Raw genomic sequence first — 20,151 nt, 5'->3', positions numbered from 1 at the left:
CCCAGTTAGAGTGTCCAGCCAATCCAGCCAGGTTTAATTCATTGATGGCATCACATACGACGCCAGACTGGTTTACAGAAGAAAAATTGAAAGTGCCGTTTTCTGGCCATTTGGATTGAGGCCAGGCTGTGTTACAGAGACATTTAGGTTTCAGTAGGGGTGACAGTTGAAGAGGTTTTAGGCTTTTTAGGACACAGGCTAGAGGCGAAGACTGAGGAAAAGAGGGTGGAATATTGTCCCTGGCAAAGGAGATAAGTTTTAAGAAAAGGAGTAGAGACGAGGAGGAGTGAGCAGCGACCAGGGTTTTCAGTAGGTGTCCCTGACTGATTCCTCGGCTGTACCGTGGGTGAGTGACTGATTCCTGGGCTGTGACATGGGTGAGTGATCAAGGCAGGTGTCCCCACAACTGACCAGACACCAAGGGAAGTGTCTTGTCTTCCTGAGTCTGTGACCAGTGTCAGAGTTTTTGAGCGAGAGGGAGAGACTTATCTCCTCCACCTCCACACAGATAGCGTGTGTCTTCATCTCTACTAGAAAAAGAAAGATTTAAAGGAAAAGAGAGAGAAAGAGGGAGAGACTTGTTTCCTTGGGATTTGAAGGAAAAGAGAGAGAGGGGAAGAGACTTGTCTTCCCTTCTCTAAAGGAAAAGAGAGAGAAAGAGCGGGAGTCTGCTTATCTGATCTGAAGCTGGTGGAGAGCTGTTCAGCACTCTGTAGAATTTGCCTGTTTTTTTGGGCAGCTAGGATAGGGGAAGAAATTTGGGCTTTGGAAGGGGACACACGATACCCCTTTGAGTATAGATGCTGAAGAAGCAGGAGGGTAAATGAAAAGGCCATATTGCAATAGACAGGTGATCACAGGCTTTTTAGGGCTTTTAAAGCCTGTTGTGGAAGCGGGTACTGGTGCTGGGAGGGGTAAGGTTTTAAGGGGATGATGGGGGTGAATGACTTAGAGCAACGGATGGGGAGGTGGTGTCCCCGCCCTAGGGTTAAGGTAGGGGGACATATGGGGAGCTATTGAGGGAGGTACGGGTTCGGGGAGGAGGGCGGCAGTGAGGTGTGGCTGTAGCCCAGGAACAGTCAAGGAGGCAGACAATTTTGCTAGGATATCCCAGCTTAACAGGGGAACTGGACAAGGGATGATCAGGAAAGAATGTGGAGAGGAGTGCTGGCCTAATTGACACCAGACTTGGGGAGTTGTGAGAGCCCTGCAGGCCTTGCCGTCAATTCCCACAACAGTTATGGAGGCCAAGGAGACAGGTCCTTGAAAAGAAGGCAGAGTGGAGTGGGTGCCTCTGTGTTGATTAAGAAGGGGATGGACTTATTCTCCACCATAAAAGTTACCTGAAGCTCAGCGTCCGTGATGGCCCAGGGGGCTTCCAAGATGTTTGGGCAGCGTCAGTCTTCAGCCACCAAGCCAAGGAGCAGTAGTGTGAGTCGAACGTCTGGACCTCCAGTGGGGTCCCACACAGATGGGGCAGGGCTTAGGCGGAATCCCAGGCTGCAGGCATTCCTTGTTCCAGTGGCCAGGTTTTCGGCATCTGAAGCAAGGCTTTAGGGGAGGAGGTCCTGAAGAGAAGCCTGGATGCTGTGGATTTGGTGGTCTGAAACTTCTGTGAGCTGGAGTGGCGGGGGTCTGTCTAACAGCGGAAGCAAGCATTTGCAATTGTGAAATGCACAGCCGCTTGGCAGCTTCTTCTCAGTTATTAAACACCTTAAAGGTGAGGTTGATTAGTTCCTGTTGTGGGGTTTGAGGGTCAGATTTTAATTTCTGTAGCACTGTTAATGATGGGGCTGACTGGGTGATAAAATGTAGAGGTGAGAAGAGAAGTGAGGACGGCATTTAAGTCACTCCAGGTGAGATTATAGGACGGGGTTAAGTATTGGAGGATCTGATGAAAAGGAGCCTAACCATTGGCTGATTTGGGAAAGGTTGGATAAAGAGAAAGGATCCTGCACCCTAACTATGCTTTTGGCTCCAGCCACCTCTTGAATGGGGAATTGTTAGGCAGGAGTGCAGGAGGTAAGGATGGGACTAAATTGTTAGCCACACTGGGTGTGAGGTAGGGAAGCGACAGAAGGGGCATAAGGAAGTGGGTTGTGGGCAGAAAGAGGAGGAAGGCTAGGGGTGGGGGTGGGACCTGATTCAGACAGGTGTGGAGGAGAAAGGTCGGAAGGGTTAATGGACAAGGAGGATTCTAGGTTACTGGCAAAGGCAGGAGGGGGCGGACAGAAGGGAGAGAAGGAGCAGAGATTAGGAAGGGATTAGAGTGTAAAAAAAAGGTCTGGATGTAGGGAATTTCAGACCATTTGTCCATTTTAGGACAAAAGTTAGATAGAACTTTCTGTCCTGCAAGATAGAAGAATCGAAGGTACCATTTTCAAGCCATGTAGAGCCATTGGCCAATTTATATTGCAGCCTAGTGGTGTTGCAAAAGAAAATAAGATGCTTAGGTTTTAGGTCAGGTGGTAGCTGGAGGGGTTTGAGATTTTTCAGAACGCAGGCTAAGGGAGAGGAGAGAGGAATGGAGGGCGGGAGATTGCCCAGTTTAAGAAGAGCGGCAGAGACAAGGAAGTTGAATGCACGACCAAGCAGCTTAGCAGGCATCCCAGACTAAACCTTGGTCTGAACCTGGGGTGAATCGGTCAAAGGGGTGTCACCCGCATTGATCTGTCACCTATGAGTGCAAGTGAGTGACCAGAGCAGATATCTCCACAATGATCAGTCACTGAGGGAAGACTGTCTTCCCTGTTCTGTGACCTACGCAGGATTTTTTCCGTCATGAACCTCACGGAAAGTCCTGTCTTTCTAGTCTCCAGTGAAAGGGAGAGGAAAATGAAACGGATAGGAGAAGGAAGTTGACAGGTAGTGAGAAGGGCTAAAGAAGGGAGCTGAAGCAAACCGCTTACCTGATCAGAGGATGGTGAGTGGATGCACGGGCTGGTCTGATGAACCTAGGTCATAGGTAGGTCTCTTCATGGAGGGAGCACAAAAAGAGGGATGGGGGTTTTGTCTCCCGTAGGAATTCCCCCATCCCAGATTTCTGGCATCAAATGTTAAAACGCTCACTCTGAATGAAGAGACCCCCCAATCAGGCATTGTGTGAGCAACATGGCTGTTTATTCACCTGGGTACAGGCGGGCTGAGGTCAAAAAGGGCATTAGTGAAGGGCAGTGGGATAGGAGTTGGTTGTTTTTTTTTTTGGAGACAGGTTTCACCATGTTGGCCAGGATGGTCTCGATCTCCTGGCCTCAGGTAATCCACCCGCCTCAGCCTCCCAAAGTGCTGGGATTACGGGCGTAAGCCACCACGCCCGGCCTTAGGAGTTGGTTTTATAGGTTTAGGGTGGGCAGTGGAAAGTTACAGTTTAGGGAGGGTTTTTTGCAAGCTGGGAGGGGGTCGCAGGGTGTGGAGTCACGAGGTTGACCGAGGTCGGTTACAAAGTCCAATGGCCTTATCAATTAGGGCGGGAATAAGGAACAACAGAGAATGTCTCAAAGGAGGCCTCGCAGGGGTCGGTCATTTCTTCCTCTTTTCATGGTCTTCCAGGAACGCATCTGGAGTGGCCGTGCAGGTCACAGAGGTTACCATGGCGTCCATGGCACCATCAGTCAGCCCAAAAGACCTAACATTAATTAAGTAATGAAAAAATCTTAGTGCAGAGAAAATATGTACCATATAATCCTGTAATGCCAAATTTTTGCTCATATGTATGTGACATATACAATCTATATATGCATATTAAAAACTGAAAATATATACAATAAATTTAACTGTAGTTACCACTGGAGTAGGAGATGAGGGGAAATGGGATGGGACGTAAGGAATTTCACTTCTATTTTTACATGTGTGCATTGCTTTAATTTTTTAAATGTACTTCTTTTATTAAAAAAAAGGCAATATTAAAGTAACTTAATGTCTATTCTCCTGTTTCTTCTTTTTCTTTCCTTTCTTGTTTTTTGGTCACCCAGGCTGGAGTGCAGTGGCATAATCACAGTTCACTGCAGCCTCGACCTCTTGCACTCAAGCAGTCCTCAGCCTGTGAGTAGCTGGGCCTACAGGTATTCATCAGCATGCCCAGATAATTTTTGTATTTTTTGTATAGATGGGATTTTGCCATGTTACCCGGGCTGGTCTTGAATTCCTGGTCTCAAGCAGTCCTCTCCCCTTGGCCTCCCAAAGTGCTGGAATTATAGGCGTGAGCCACTGTGCCCGGTCCTCTTTTTTCATTTCCTTAAGTGTTGGCAAAATGGTTTTATAATAGCTGGGCATTTTTACAATTGAGCTCTTAGTCAAGGGTGTGTTTCTCAGTCTGGCCTTCTACCCATATAGAAGGAGGGTGGGGCGTGGCTGTTCCCTACTCCCCACAGAGACACCCTTATGGTCTCTAGGAGGGGTAAGTCATATTGTTATCATGTTCACTTATTTACAGACATTTAGCTAGTAGGTAAACATTACAAAGATTGCAGATTTTTAAAATGTTGCCACACATTCAGCTGAGTTATGTTAGAAACACCCTTGGTAACAGATTTCTGCATTTACTGCAGTTATTCAAGGTCTGTGCATGCGGATGTCTTGTTTTTCCTACTTTATGTTTAACTCTTTACAAAAAAGGGACATATAATTATATTTCTGTTTATCCCTGTTCAGGCCTAGTTACTGATAGCAGACCCGATCATCGTATTGGTTGAGGCAACTAGAAGCAGGCAACAGAGCACAGAACAAAATAGCTCTAGACTAACTACTGTTCTCCTTTAACAGAAATTAACTGAATTCAGAGAACACTTGAGGTTTTGGGGCTCCTCCCTCCCATCATACACTGGAGTGATTCAAGACTGTGTATGGGAAATGATCATTCTATTTACATTATGTCATTTAAACCTCCCTGTTGAGTAACAGTCTTGACTTCTCTCAACAGTCAATTGGATCCACAAGACGAAAAATGCCAATGTGTGAGTAAAGATTCGAACCCTATTGCTAATCACTAGATGACCCCTTGGGTTATTTATCAAAAAGATCTGCACCTTTTCTAAGCCTAAACTCAAGAGTCAATGATTACTCATATGCCACAGTCTTTTCTTCATACTTTGCCCTATTTTTTTTCTCCTACAAAAACCAAACACCTTAGCCCAGCATAGTCATGCATGCCTGTAGTCCCAGCTACTTAGGAGGCTGAGTTGGGAGGATCACTGGAGCCTGGAAGGTGGAGGTTACAGTGAACCGAGATTGTGCCACTGCACTCCAGCCTGGGTGACAGAGTGAGACCCCATATCTATTTTAAAATAATAATAATAAAGAAAAAAATACAAAATTATAGGCCAGGCGCAGTGACTCAAGCCTATAATCTCAGCACTTTGGGAGGCCAAGGTAGGTTGTTCACCTGAGGTCAGAAGTTTGAAACCATCCTGGCCAACATGATGAAAGCCTGTCTCTACTAAAAATACAAAAATTAGGCAGGCATGGTGGCAGGTGCCTAAAATCCCAGCTACTTGGGAGGCTGAAACAGGAGAATTGCTTGAACCCAGGAGGTGGAGGTTGCAGTGAGCCAAGATCACGCCATTGCTCTCCAGTCTGGGCGACAAGAGAAAACTCTGTCTTTAAAAAAAAAAAAAGAAGGCCGGGCACTGTGGCTCACGCCTGTAATCCCAGCACTTTGGGAGGCCGAGGTGGGCAGATCACCTAAGGTCAGGAGTTTGAGACCAGCCTGGCCAACATGGAGAAACCCCATCTCTTAAAAAAAAAAAAAAAAAATATATATATATATATATATATGTGTGTGTGTGTATATACAATTATACAATTGTGTATATAATTGTAAAGTGCCCAGCTATTATAAAACTATTTTGCCAAGACTTAAGGAAATGGAAAAAGAGGACTGGGCATAGTGGCTCACACCTGTAATTCCAGCACTTTGGGAGGCAAAGTGGGGAGGATTTCTTGAGACTGGAATTCAAGACCAGCCTGGGAAACATGGCAAAATCCCATCTGTATATATACACACATCTATATGTGTGTGTATATATACACATACACACACACATATATATACAAGTATACATGTATTTGTGTATATAGATATATATGCATGTGTGTATATAAATATATGTGTGTATATAGATATATATGTGTATACATATATGTGCATATAGATATGAGTGTGTGTGTGTATACATACATATATATATATATGAAATAAAACCCAAATACCTACTGATTATTTGATCTTGTTATCATATATTGATTTAAAGTTTCTGGAGTTAAGAGATCTTTACATAATAGAATTTTCAGTGATTCTCTTCTTTAATGTTCAAGTTATGTAAGTAATACATAAATACAAGTTCAGAAGAGCGATGGGTTTAAATAATTAAGAGCAGTTTTCACTTCTGCCTGGTAATTTCACTTCCAGCTGGTGACACGTTAGCCTTGGTAGATGAGCTGGAGAAAGAACATTGAGGTGTCTGTATGACGTGATGCTCTTTATTTATTTATTTTCTCACTTTAAATTGTTAGTTCAATAGAATACAAAGAATGAACATATATCAACTCCACACGTCACTTTCCAAGACGCTTACCTTTATTGCTGAGGTTCCATTTTTATTTGACAACATTCAGAAAATATTTATTGAGAGGCTGCTATGTTCTGGGCACTTTTCAGAATCTCTTAGAACCATATATAGAACCAACCAAACTAAAAATATGACATATTTGTGTACAATTTCCACATGGTTTGTGGAGCGCTCAATAAATGTTTACTTTACAAAATGTAAAAGTATTTTTTATATCATGAAGATTACATTAAAAGTTTGTAAAAAACAAAATTATAAATTCAAATAGCATTTCTACTAGTCTAGCGCCTTAAATATCCATTTCATCTGGGCATCAATGATTTGGCTTCGAAGATTCAGCTCATCATTTATATCATTTAATCAATTACATTTAAACTATCATATAGAGTACCGTGAATTTGTCAGAAAAAAATCATTGAGATATATAAAATGTTGCCCATGAATTATGCAATAATATCCCAAAGAAAGTATTGTTGCTGCTGAGACATTTATAGTTAAAATATATATTTTTATCTCAAGCCATGAGCATAGTACCTGGCTCATGGTAGGGTTTTTAGAAATAGCTTTTATTTAGATATGATTTACATACCATAGAATTCATTCTTCTTTAAAATGTATAATTCAGTGCTTTTTAGTATATCCACAGAATTGTGCAACTATCACCATAACTTTTTTTTTTTTTTTTTTTTTTTTTTTTTTTTTGAGGCGGAGTTTCGCTCTTGATACCCAGGCTGGAGCGCAATGGCGCGATCTCGGCTCACCGCAACCTCCGCCTCCTGGGTTCAGGCAATTCTCCTGCCTCAGCCTCCTGAGTAGCTGGGATTACAGGCACGCGCCACCGTGCCCAGCTAATTTTTTTTTGTATTAGTAGAGACGGGGTTTCACCATGTTGACCAGGATGGTCTCGATCTCTTGACCTCGTGATCCACCCGCCTCGGCCTCCCAACATTTTTTTTTTTAAGAGACAGGGTCTTGCTCTGACACCTGGGCTGGAAGGCAGTGGCAGGATGGTAGTTCACTGCAATCTCAGAATCTCAAAGTCCTGGGCTCAAGTGGTCCTCCAGCCTCAGCCTCTTGAATAGCTGGGACTACAAGTGCACACTACCGTGTTCAGCTAATTATTTTTCCTTCTTTTTTTTCTTTATTTTGTAGAGATGAAGTCTTGAATGTTGCACAGGCTGGTCTCAAACTCCTGGGCTCAAGCCTCAGCCTCCCAAAGTGCTGGGATTACAAGCATGAACCACCTTGTCATAATCTATTTTTTTTTCTTTTTTTTTCCCTCTCTTTTTTTGTTGAAGTAGGGTCTCCTCTGTCACCCAGGCTGGAGTGCAATGGCACAATCACAGCTCACTGCAGTCTTGAATAGATCCTCTCACCTCAGCCTCCCAGGCATCTGAGACTACAGGCATTTGCCACCATGCCTGGCTAACTTCTGTATTTTTTTGTAAGGATGGGGTTTTGCCATGTTGCCCATGCTGGTCTCGAACTCCTGGGCTCAAGTGATCTACCCACCTTGGCCTTCCAAAGTGCTAGGATTATAAGCGTGTGCCCCTAGCCCAGCCATAAGCTATTTTCAAACCATTTTCTTCACTCCAAAAGAAACCCATACCCATTGGTAGTCCCTCCACATTCCCTCCTCGCCTCAGCCCCCGCCGACCACTATGTTCTCTATGGATTTGTCTATTCTAGACATTTCATATAACTAGAATTATACAGTATGCGACCTTTTGCATCTGGTTTTCTTCACTTAGCATGTTTTGAAAATTCATCCCCGTCTCTACTAAAAATACAAAAAATTAGCTGGGCATGGTGGCGTGTGCCTGTAATCCCAGCTACTCAGGAGGCTGAGGCAGGAAAATTGCCTGAACCAGGAGGTAGAGGTTGCAGTGACCTGAGATCGTGCCATTGCACTCCAGCCTGGGTAACAAGAGTGAAACTCCGTCTCAAAAAAAAAAAAAGAAAAAAAAAAAAGAAAATCCATCCATTTTGTAGCATTTGTATTCATTTTGTTCATGGCTGAATAATATTCCATCATCTGAATATATCACACTTGATATATCCAGTCATTATTTGATGGATATGTGGGTAGCTTTTACTCTTTGGATATTATGAATAAAACTACTATGAACATTGATATACAAGTTTTTTTGGTTTTTTTTTTTTTGAGATGGAGTCTTGCTCTGTCACCCAGGCTGGAGTACAGTGGCATGATCTTGGCTCACTGCAACCTCTGCCTCCCAGGCTGAAGCAGTTCTCTGCCTCGGCCTCCCGAGTAGCTGGGATTACAGGTGCCTGCAATCATGCCCAGCTAATTTTGGTATTTTTAGTAGAGACGGGGTATCACCATCTTGGCCAAGCTGGTCTTGAACTCCTAACCTCGTGGTCCACCCACCTCGGCCTCCCAAAGTGCTGGGATTACAGGTGTAAGCCACTGCCCCCAGCCAACATACAGGTTTTTGTATGGAGACATGTTTTTATTGGTCATATATCTAAGAGTGGAATTACTGGATCATATGGTAACTCTATGTGTAACATGTTGAGGAACTGCTAAGTTGTTTAAACAGTGTCTGCATCATTTTACAATCCCACAGGCAATGTATGAGGACTTTAACTTCTTCGCATTTTCTTCAACACTTGCTACCATCTGTCTGTCTTTTTTCTTCTCCCCTTGATATAGGGCCTTGTTCTATCACCCATGCTGGAGTACAATGGTGTGATCATGCCTGTCTGCAACCTCAAAATCTTGTGCTCAAGCAATTCTTCCCCCTCAGCCTCCCAAGTAGCTGGGACTACAGGCATGTACCACCATACCAGGCTTTTTTTTTTGGTAGAGACAGGGTCTTGCTATGTTGCCTAGGCTGGTCTTAAATTTCTGGGCTCAAGTGATCTTGCTGCCTCAGCCTCCCAAAGTGCTGGGATTATATACATGAGCCATGGCTCCTAGCCTGGGAAATTTTTCCCAGCTTAATTGGATGTATTTAATGTTTATCTAAAGACATAGGATTCAGCTTCTTTGCACAGTGCTTTTTTTAAAAATCTCATTTGTAGTCTTCCCATGTTTTAATGTAGAGTGCATAGCAAAAACTTCACTAGTAATTCTATGCTAGGTTTTGGGATCTTTCTGAGGAGCTTACAGTTGAGCAAGGGAAAACATGTAAACCATCCGAATAACAACTCACCTCCTTAAAACTTATACTCTTCAATCGTTCTAATCATGTAACAATTTTTCATGCATATTAATTTTAATTACATAATTACATTATAGATAATTATGTGAACACATGAGAAATCAGATTTGCCTCCCTCATCTCTTTGCTATCACCTGCAAGGCTTTGTCTTCTCTTAGCTTCCAAGGGCAGAAAACAACATCTAGTTCCAAAGTTGACGCCATTTCTGCTTTAGGAGGTTTCGTAAAGTATCACCTCCTCCAGGAAGCCTTTCCACGTTGAGATACAGAGTGAACACAGATTCCTACCACCAATATGCAGTCTTGCATAGTCCACTGCGCCAGACAGACTAAAAAGATTTTTAAAAATGCCCTCCTATGTTTATGTTTTGAATCTTCACCTCTTTGTTTCTGTCCGTTGCTAACTTTGTATATCACAGGTAGCGTGTCTTCTGTGGACCTTGTGTTTGTTGTTTTTGTTTTTTTTCCTGCATTTACCCCAACCTGTTGAAACCTGTTCTTGCTTTAGGATTTAAATTCTAACATTTTCCTATCTCCCTTCAGGCTCCAGTTATGCTAGCCCTGCTAGGCGCACAGTGGGTATGGTAAATACTATTTGAGGATGGCCTTGTTAACAGTCTTGTCTTCTGTTTCAGAACACCAGCTACTGAAAGATTTCAGTGTGAAGTGCTTCATGCACAGAGCAATAGATGCGCAACAAATCAGTGAGGAAATGCAAGTACAGTAATTTCCTTTTTCTAATTAGCCACGAGAGCTTCAAGCTCCCAATGGGGTAGTTACCAGAATTTCAAAAGTTAAGAGAGTCATTTACCTTCTTCTGAGTTAATTTACCTAAACAGCTGGAATGACCTGAGCCGGGATCCTGCCAGTCATACTGCCCAAAGATAATTAAAAGACCTGGCTAGCGTCAAGGGACCTGGATAGAAATCTTGGCTTTGCCACTGTCTGAGAAATCTTTGGAACTGGCTTTCCATCTACTCATTCACTTAGTAAATATGAATTAAGTCTAATTATGTGCCAGGCACTGTGTTAGAGGATGGAAATACAAGAGCAAGACCAAGTCTCTCAATTCATGGAATTCACATTCCACTGGAAAAGTGGGGGCAGGAGTACAGCTTACAGTTTCCCTGTCTCTAAAATGTTAGGACAACCTCTAGGTTCAATTTCAATGTTTCGGGTCTGTTAATTTAGCATTTGATCAAAGCTCAGAATATAGCAAAAGTCTCCCACCACCTCTGGCTTTCCCTTACAAAGGCAGGTATTAGAAAAAGACTCGGTAGAAGCATTTTCTATAGTCTATCTTGCCCTAGAATGCAGGTCACGACTTTCTCCACTGCTTTTGACCTCTGGCAGCAATCGTACCTATTTTCAAATGGCCCTAAGTGATACTGCATTTGGTATTCTGAGAACGGCTGTTTATAAAAGGCTTCCTTGCTTTCGCCCAAGTCAGCTATTTACCAGGTGGCATAGATCGGAGGTGCAGAAAAGTTAGTTTTGTCTTAGCAGGGCAGGAGGATCCACTAGAGGACTCACCCTTAACAGGTGAGTCCGAGGAAGTGCATAGAAAAGACGCAGTGGTAAAACTAGCTGGGCACCTGTAATCCCTACCCAAGGCAAGGCTGAGAAAGGGGGATCGCTTGGACCCTGGAGGTCGAGGCATGATGGCGTCACTGCATTCAGCCTAGATGGCCGAGCAAGACCTTGCCTCAAAAAGAAAAAAAAAGGAAAAGACGTGGTGGTACCAGGCGTGGTGGCTTGGGCCTGTAATCAATCCTAACACTTTGGGAGGTAGAGGCAGGAAACAGCTTAAGGCCAGGAGTTCGATACCAGACTGGGCAACTGAAGTGAGACCCTCACCTTAAAAAAAAAAAAAAAATTAGCTGGGTGAGGTGGTGCACGCCTGTAGTTTCCAGCTACTCTGGAGGCTGAGGCTGGAAGATCGCTTGAGCCGCGGGAGGTCAAGGGTGCAGTGGGCTATGACTGAGCCACTGCACTCCAGCCTGGGCGACAGGTGGGACCCTCATCTCTAAAAAGATCAAACAAAAAAAAAAAGGGCAGTGGTGAACGCAAGCAGGTATGGTAGCCCAAGACCATGGAGAGGCCAAACAGACTTTAAGGCAGCATTCCGTCCTCCACACCCAGCCCGGAAACTTTCCTGCCACGCAAGCTTTCCAAGCATGCTAGGTCGCCCCAAGCAGCGCCCATCCCGCAGCAGCCACTGCAGCCACTGCAGCCACCGCAGAGACCGGCGCACCGCAGAAGCCCGTCCCCAGGTGGGGAAAACGGTCCGCGGGAGCCACGTGGGCGAGAGGCCCAGCCAGAAATCTCAAGACTGCGCAGGCCCCGGAGCCTCAGCGCCCTCGGCTCCGCCCCGCCCGCCCGCCCGCGCGCGCGCGCGCGCGCGCGCGCCGGGGACTACGCCCCTGACGTCGGCGGAGCACAGCGGCGCGGGACAGGGGGCGGGGCGCGGACCGGAGTGGGTGGGGCGAGTCGGCGCTGCTGAATCGGGCGCCCGGACGAGTCGCGCATTCCAGTGAGGGCACGTGACGCGGCCGCGAGGCCTGAGGTAAACAACCGCGGCCCCGCCTCTCGGGCCTCCGCGCGCCCCGCGCTCCTCCTCGTCGGCGGGACGCTCTCCAGCGGGGTGGGTAGCTTCCTCCGAGAGTCCCCTGCGGCCGCCGCAGCAGCTGCAGCAGGCGAGGCGCCCCGGGTCTGCAGGCCGAGCGCACCGGCAGGGGTCGAGCGCGCGTCCCGTCCCCGCCCCCCCACGCTGTGGCGCAGCAGGAATTTGGCCGGGACCCGGGCGCTATTCGCGGCTGCTGACGCGCAGCGCCCGGCGGCCGGGCGCTCATCTCTATTCTGGGGCCATTGGGTCACCGCGCTCCGCCGGCCCCCTCCCCCGGGCCCGGAGGGTGTGTCCCCTGCTCGGGGGCTCGCCGCGCCTATAAGGGGCCGAGCGGCGGGCAGGGACATGCAGCTCTACAGCAGCGTCTGCACCCACTACCCCGCCGGGGCCCCGGGTCCCACGGCCGCCGCCCCCGCGCCTCCTGCAGCCAGCGCCGCCGCCCCCTTCAAGGTCTCGCTGCAGCCTCCGGGAACCGCCGGCGCCGAGCCCGAGACCGGTGAGTGCCAGCCCGCCGCGGCCGCAGAGCCCCGGGAAGCCGCCGCCGTCCCCGCCGCCAAGATGCCCGCCTTCTCCTCTTGCTTCGAAGTGGTGTCCGGGGCCGCCGCGCCCGCCTCCGCCGCCGCCGGCCCGCCCAGCGCGTCCTGCAAGCCGCCGCTGCCGCCGCACTACACTTCCACCGCGCAGATCACCGTGCGGGCCCTGGGCGCCGACAGGCTCCTGCTGCACGGGCCCGAGCCCACTCCTGGCGCCGCGGGTTCTGCCGCCGCCCCGCGCGGCCGCTGCCTCCTGCTGGCTCCGGCGCCCGCAGCCCCCGTCCCGCCGCGACGGGGCTCCTCCGCCTGGCTCCTGGAGGAGCTGCTGCGGCCAGACTGCCCCGAGCCGGGCTTGGAGGCGGCCCGGGAGGGGCCCGATCGGAACTTCCGACTGAGCGAGCACTGCCAGGCCCTGGCCGCTGCCAAGCACCGAGGCCTCGCGCCGACCCCGGGGAGCCCCGACGCCGGCCCCGGTCCGTGGGGCGAGGAGCACCTGGCGGAGAGGGGCGGCGACCGCTGCGACGCGCCCGGTGGGAACGCGGCTCGGAGGCCCGACCCGGAGGCCGAGGTGTCTCCCGCCCGGAGCAGCGAGCCTGCCCCGAGCAGCGTGGTGGAGCCGGTGGTTGTCCCCAGGTCGGATCCCAGAGACGAGAAGCTGGCCCTGTACCTGGCCGAGGTGGAGAAGCAGGACAAATACCTGCGGCAGAGGAATAAGTATCGATTCCACATCATTCCCGACGGCAACTGCCTCTACCGAGCTGTCAGCAAGACGGTGTACGGGGACCAGAGCCTGCACCGGGAGCTGAGGGAGCAGACCGTACACTACATCGCCGACCATCTAGACCACTTCAGCCCCCTGATCGAGGGCGACGTGGGGGAGTTTATCATCGCTGCTGCCCAAGACGGGGCATGGGCTGGGTACCCGGAGTTACTGGCCATGGGGCAGATGCTGAATGTGAATATCCACTTAACTACTGGAGGGAGGCTGGAGAGCCCCACGGTGTCTACCATGATTCATTATTTGGGCCCAGAGGATTCCCTGAGGCCCAGTATTTGGCTCAGTTGGCTCAGTAACGGACACTATGATGCTGTATTTGATCACTCCTATCCTAACCCAGAGTACGACAACTGGTGCAAACAAACTCAAGTGCAGAGGAAACGCGATGAAGAACTTGCCAAATCAATGGCCATATCCCTATCTAAAATGTATATAGAACAAAATGCATGCTCTTGAAATGTCTCAAAACCTTAACACCCTGGGAAAATTGCATACATAACTTGTGTTTGGAGAATCACGTGAACTCTAATCAGGGTAATAGCACTTTCAAACTTCCTAGTAGATTTTACTGTAGGTGTAATGCCTTAATCATCTTTTTGAATGTTTTCTCAGAGCTGAAGGTTGCTGGGCACCTAAATGATGTTTCATGATAGCTTTGGGTGATTTTACTGCTATTTATAATTTGCTGTATAAAGTGAGCACTACTTAATTTGCAAGCTGTTTTCTCACAGTGTAAATTTGTTCATTCCTGGTAGTCTATTTTCTATAAAAATGTATTTTTGCACAACATTTTTAAAAACTGGTGTACCTTCATCTTTGACGTGTTCCATTTTGACAGCTTTCAGGCATAAATCCAGAGAAGTGCTTTATATGAAATGTATTATTTTGAACAGAGTTTGTGATTTGGTAGTACTTACGTTGTTGAAATTTGATTTTCACAATTCTTAGATAATTATTTCAAATGGATATTGATGCATTCTTGTTACCAAATGTTTGGCCCATTCCATTTTGATGAAACAGATATGTTCTGTTGGAAATAATTATTTTTCTAGAAATGGTGAATCTTTTAAAGAGAAATACTTAACAGAAGGTTGTGGGAAGGTTTTTTTTTCTTCTTTTAAGGGATAGCCAGGTTTTACTTGAATGAAAGTCTGATATTTGCTGATGACAGAGTGATTATTCTGTACTCTGGTTAATGTGTAGATTGTCTGGTGCTCTCAGTTTTTATTTACATTTGCCATTTTGTTATAAGAGAATCTAACTTGGTATAAAATTTTGTGACAAGATAAGCCTCCTGCTTTATGTAACTTCTTGGATCCAGCTAAGAGATTTATAAACTAATGTCATAAATGTCTGGAGCCAACCTTGGCAGTTATAGCAGGAGAACACTGTCTTAGTATTTCTTTTACATTCTTTCAAAAGGCAAAATAGGATTGCCCTGTATTAATGTAGAAATGTCTGTAAACAGAGCTTGTGTGGTTTGCTGGGTCAAACAATGTTTCCCACTTAAAATCTATCTCATTGCCACTTTAACTACTTTTAGTCATATTTATTAAGTAATGCAGTTTGTACTTTTTTATTTTGTAACATTTTGTGATTTTTTTGTACAAAACTGTATTTGTACAATAGAGCAATTCCCAGCTGATGGAATGAATGAATAAAATGCAAAATTATACTTTTACAGTGCCTTTATGGATAGTGTTTTTTAAATTGTGATGCTTGAAGGAAACTTTCTTACACATATGCATATACACAATTTGTTTTTTCCATAAAGATGCCACAGCAATAGAGAGGTTTCCTAAATTCTCACATGAAGAGGACAGGCTAATCATGAGTAATTTCAAAGGATAAGTCTGAATAAAATATAATTTAAAGGTGGAGTAATCCAAGAAATTGCTCCCATTATTTCTGATTACAATTTCTGTTTACAATTCTAGCTGTACCTATTGGCTAATGAAAAAGGAAGTGCAAGTTTTGTGTCAGCCAGCAGCGTGTCTAATTAAATGTCATATTTTGTATTCCACTCTCAGTATAGATTTTAACGGATAAAAGAGTAACCAAAGAGATGCCCTCATTTTTGTCTAGTCTGGCCTCTTGAGACCACGGGAATCTGTTTTAAGATGTTGAAAAGTGCATGGTATAGTTTGAATGTGTGTGTTCCGCCACCTCAAATTAGTGTGTTGAATTTGGGGTCTTGGGGAAGTGATTGGAAGAGGTTGGGCTTTTGGAGAAGTGATTCAAGCCATGAGCACTCTGCCTTTGTGAATGAATTAGTGCCTTTTATAAAAAGGGCTGGAAGAAACTAGCTTAGGCCCATTTTGCTCTTTTGCTGTTCTGCCACAGGAGGACACCTAGATAGTGTCATCTGTGAGGAAGGGACCTTTACCTGATGTGGAATCTACCAGCGCCTTGATCTTGGACTTCTCAGCCTCCAGACTGTGAGAAATTTCCGTTCTTTATAAATTACAGGTATTTTGTCGCAGCAGCACATGTGGACTAAGTTGGTGCACCCGTGTGCATGTTGGGGTATGTTTACTGCAGAATAAAAGCAGCTATTTTGGATATTTTACTTTTCATTTGGTCATTTAGACATCATAGTCATAGACACAACTGAACTTGAGTTCATTGGTTAACCACATGTTTGGAAGGTTGCCACTGAATATCAAGGAAAGAATTTGTCAAAGGTTTAAATGTTTGCTAATCACAGGATCTCTGGATTTTTGTGTAGGTAAGTTTTGCTTCATGGTATCACTAAGTAATTTGGGAAGAAAGGAATTCTGTTGTTTGAATTACTTGGCTGCTCCTTTTCTCCACTTTATTTAGAGCTGTATTAAATTTGGAGGTGCTTAAAATTTATAGAAGAATGAGCAGAATACACAAGAATTTCTAAAAAGCATTCTATAAGCCTATTGCTGTTTTAGATGGGTTCCTGTGTGTTCTATTTCATTTTCAAATTAGGATTCCAAGTCCTCATTTCTTTTTCTCTTTTTTTTCTTGAAATAGGGTCTGCCTCTGTCACCCAGGCAGGAGTGCAGTGGCATAGTCATGGCTCACTGCAGCCTCAATCTCAGGGCTCAAGTGATTATTCTACTGCAGCCTCCTGAGTAGCTGGGACTACGATAGGCATGCACCATCATATCCAGCTAATTTTTTTGATTTTTAGTAGAGATGAGGTCTCACTATGTTGCCCAGGCTGGTCTCAAATTCTTGAGCTTAAGTGATCTTGTTGCTTCAGCCTCCCAAAGTACTGTGATTACTATGCCCAGTCCTGTTTTTAAATTTAATTTAATTTTTAAATTTTGTTTATTTTTTTGAGACTGTGTTATCATGTCCCCCAGGCTGGAGTTCAATGGCACAATCATGGCTCACTGCAGCTTCTTCCTCTGGGTTCAAGTTATCCTTGGCTACTGAGTAGCTGGGACTATAGGTGTGTACTACCATGCTCAGCTAATTTTTTATTTTTCATAGAGATGGTGGTTTTCCTATGTTGCCCAGGCTGGTCTTGAACTCCTGGCCTCAGGTGATCTCCCACCTCAGCCTCCCAAAGTGTTGGGATTACAGGTGTGAATCACCACACTCAGCCTTGAAAAAAAAAAAATGAGATAATTTTATTACTGTTCAAGTTTATCTTATGTGCTTTTTCTCTTCCTAAAAGAAAGTTAAACTTTAACAATTTTTTTCCAAGTTTTGCATTTTGAGAATCATTAGCACTTTACCGTGATATTTAGTGCTCATGTGGAAGAAAGGCAGTAGGGAAGAAAAACAGATTGTAAACCTTTGGACATTTGATAATTTGATATGTAGGTAAATGTACTGGATAAATTCAAGTATGTAGCATGTTCACATTAAATAGACAGTTATTTGTTATATCCTAAATTCAGAACTCTTTTTTTTTTTTTTTTACATCCCTACAGTGTCTATAACTGTCTCAAAGATGCACCAAGAAACTAGATGACATTTAATTCAGTTTGATTCCCTAAATGTACTAAGCTCAATAGGCACATTCCCTGTTGAATCCCTGGGTTCCAACCCGAGTACCTAGCAGAGCGTATGCTCAGTAAATTTTTTTTTTCCTTCTCTTTTCTTTTTTTTTTGAGACAGAGTCTTGCTCTGTTGCCCATGCTGGAGTGCAATGGTGTGATCTCGGCTTATTGCAACCTCCACCTCCCAGGTTCAAGGAATTCTACTGCCTCAGCCTCCCAAGTAGCGGGGATTACAGACTCACTCCTGCCACCATGCCCAGCTAGTTTTTTGTATTTTTAATAGAGATGGAGTTTCGCCATCTTGGCCAGGCTGGCGTCGAACTCTTGACCTTAAGTGATCCATCTGCCTCAGCCTCCCAAAGTGCTGAGATTACAGGTGTGAATCAGCATGCCCCAAATTGTTGAATGAAGGAATTAATTGAAGAGAAAGGTGAGTTTTAAAAAATATTTAGTTGGAGGATGTGAAATTAAATGAAAATAATTTGACTCTAAAGATACTAGGGATGATTAATGACAAAGTAATCCTGCGTGTTTCAAACTAAAATATAAAAAAAATTGCAGTATTGAATTCTATTACTGACAAAATGGTTTTTGTAACCAAAAATAAGAATTCATTGATTCTTTATTTGTGTCATCTTCCAAACATCTTGAGAAACCAAGTCAACTGAAATTATTTAAAAATAGAACTTCCACTAATCTGCAATGATCTTGAAGGCGTTGTCTTCTCCAAAATGACTTGTTCTGTTTTGCTTTGGGGGTTACTGCCATCCCACATCTAGTCACTAGCAATTCCTAGTTTGACTGTTTTCTCTGTAGCCTGGTTGAGAAGGAAATGTTGAGAAGATTTCAAGCATGAGTTAGGATTGTTGTGTTCAATAATACTGGCTACATGCTTATGTCACTGGTCAGTGGGACTGAGGCAAATAGTGTAAATCAGATCAGAACAGCTGTTGGAAAAAAATGTATTTCTTCCTGCTGTAAATTAGGTCAGTGACAATGATTCTATGAGTAAAGGTCAGGGAGAGAGTTCATTGTCATCAGTTAACTTACAGTAAAACCTTATCTAGCCTTGTTTCTCACAATTGAATTTTCTAAATAATTGAACAGTTCCTTTTGTGTGAAATATGAAACAAAAAGCAAAATAACTATTTGGTGGAATCCTGTAAGAAGTAATTTATGGGCTGGGTGCAGTGGCTCATGCCTGTAATCCCAGAACTCTAGGAGGCTGAGGTGGGTGGATCACCTGAGGTCAGGAGTTCAAGACCAGCCTGGCCAACATGATGAAACTCCATCCCTAATAAAAATACAAAAAATTAGCAAGGCATACTGGCAGGTGCCTGTAATCCCAGTTACTTGAGAGGCTGAGACAAAAGAATTGCTTGAACCTGGGAGGCGGAGGTTGCAGTGAGCTGAGATCTAGCCATTGCACTCCAGCCTGGGCAACAAGAGTGAAACTCCATCTCAAAAAAAAAAAAAAGAAAGAAAAAAAGAAGTATTTTGTCTTTATAAAATAACTGAATTTGAGGCTGGACGCAGTGGCTCATGTCTAATCCCAGCACTTTGGGAGGCCAAGGTGGGTGGATTACAAGATCAGGAGATCACCAACCTGGCCAATGTGGTGAGTGAAACCCATCCTTACTAAAAAATACAAAAATTAGCTCAGCGTGGTGGCATGCACCTGTAATCCCAGCTACTGGGGAGGCTGAGGCCAGAGAATCGCTTGAACCTGGGAGGTAGAGATTGCAGTGAGCTGAGATCGCACCACTGCACTCCAGCCTGGGCAACATAGCAAGACTCCGTCTCAGAAAAAAACAAAAAACTGAATGTAGTTTAATCCTTTAGTGCTTGCAGAAATGTGACAGTTCATTTGTACTTAAAGGTATCTCAGAGTGCTGGGACTTTTTAAATAAATTTGTTTAGAGATGGGGTCTCACTCTGTTGTCCAGGCTGGAGTGCAGTGGCATGATCATGGCTCACTGCAGCCTTGAATTCCCGGGCTCAAGCGATCCTTCCATTTCAACATACCAAGGAGCTAGAACCACAGGTGCATGCCACCATCCCACTCCTCTCCCTGGCTAATTTTTTAAATTATTATTTTTGGTAGAGATGGGGTCACAAACTCCTGAGCCCAAGTGATCCTCCCCACTCAGCCTCCTGAAATGTTTGGTTTACTGGCCTGAGCCACCATGTCCAGCTAGTGCTGGGAATTTTATCTTTGTGATTTATGCTTTCCTGTCTATTTCCTCACATCCTAAGTGCTCTTACCGTTGTCACTTTACAACCTCAGTTCCCACTATGATTTCCTATGTTCAATTAGAGACACCAGTCAGTGTGCTTGTCAGAATTGACTCTTAAAATAATAAGAAATGGGTTTCTATATTTTAAATAACACAACCTGTCATACTAGAAATGAGTTTCTAATTCAGAACTGTGGTGCTCTGCTGTGAGTTTCATGTTTAAGCTTTAGTTTTTGGTCAA

General features: G+C 45.0%; 1 protein-coding gene across 1 annotated transcript; it reads left to right on the top strand.

Moving 5' to 3' along the window:
- The first annotated feature begins 12,724 nt into the window (after nucleotides 1–12,724).
- Nucleotides 12,725–15,371, top strand: OTUD1 (OTU deubiquitinase 1). Its single transcript, XM_012450163.3, has one exon. The coding sequence runs from the start codon at nucleotides 12,725–12,727 to the stop codon at nucleotides 14,144–14,146; it is 1,422 nt and encodes a 473-aa protein (XP_012305586.3). The 3' UTR covers nucleotides 14,147–15,371.
- The last annotated feature ends 4,780 nt before the right edge of the window (nucleotides 15,372–20,151 follow it).

This window comes from Aotus nancymaae, unplaced genomic scaffold (genome assembly GCF_030222135.1).
Source record: "Aotus nancymaae isolate 86718 unplaced genomic scaffold, 86718_ANA_hifiasm-v0.15.2.pri h1tg000077l, whole genome shotgun sequence".
NCBI lineage: Eukaryota > Metazoa > Chordata > Mammalia > Primates > Aotidae > Aotus > Aotus nancymaae.
Note: the sequence above shows the minus strand (reverse complement) of the source record. Positions and strands in the feature narration are given on the sequence as shown.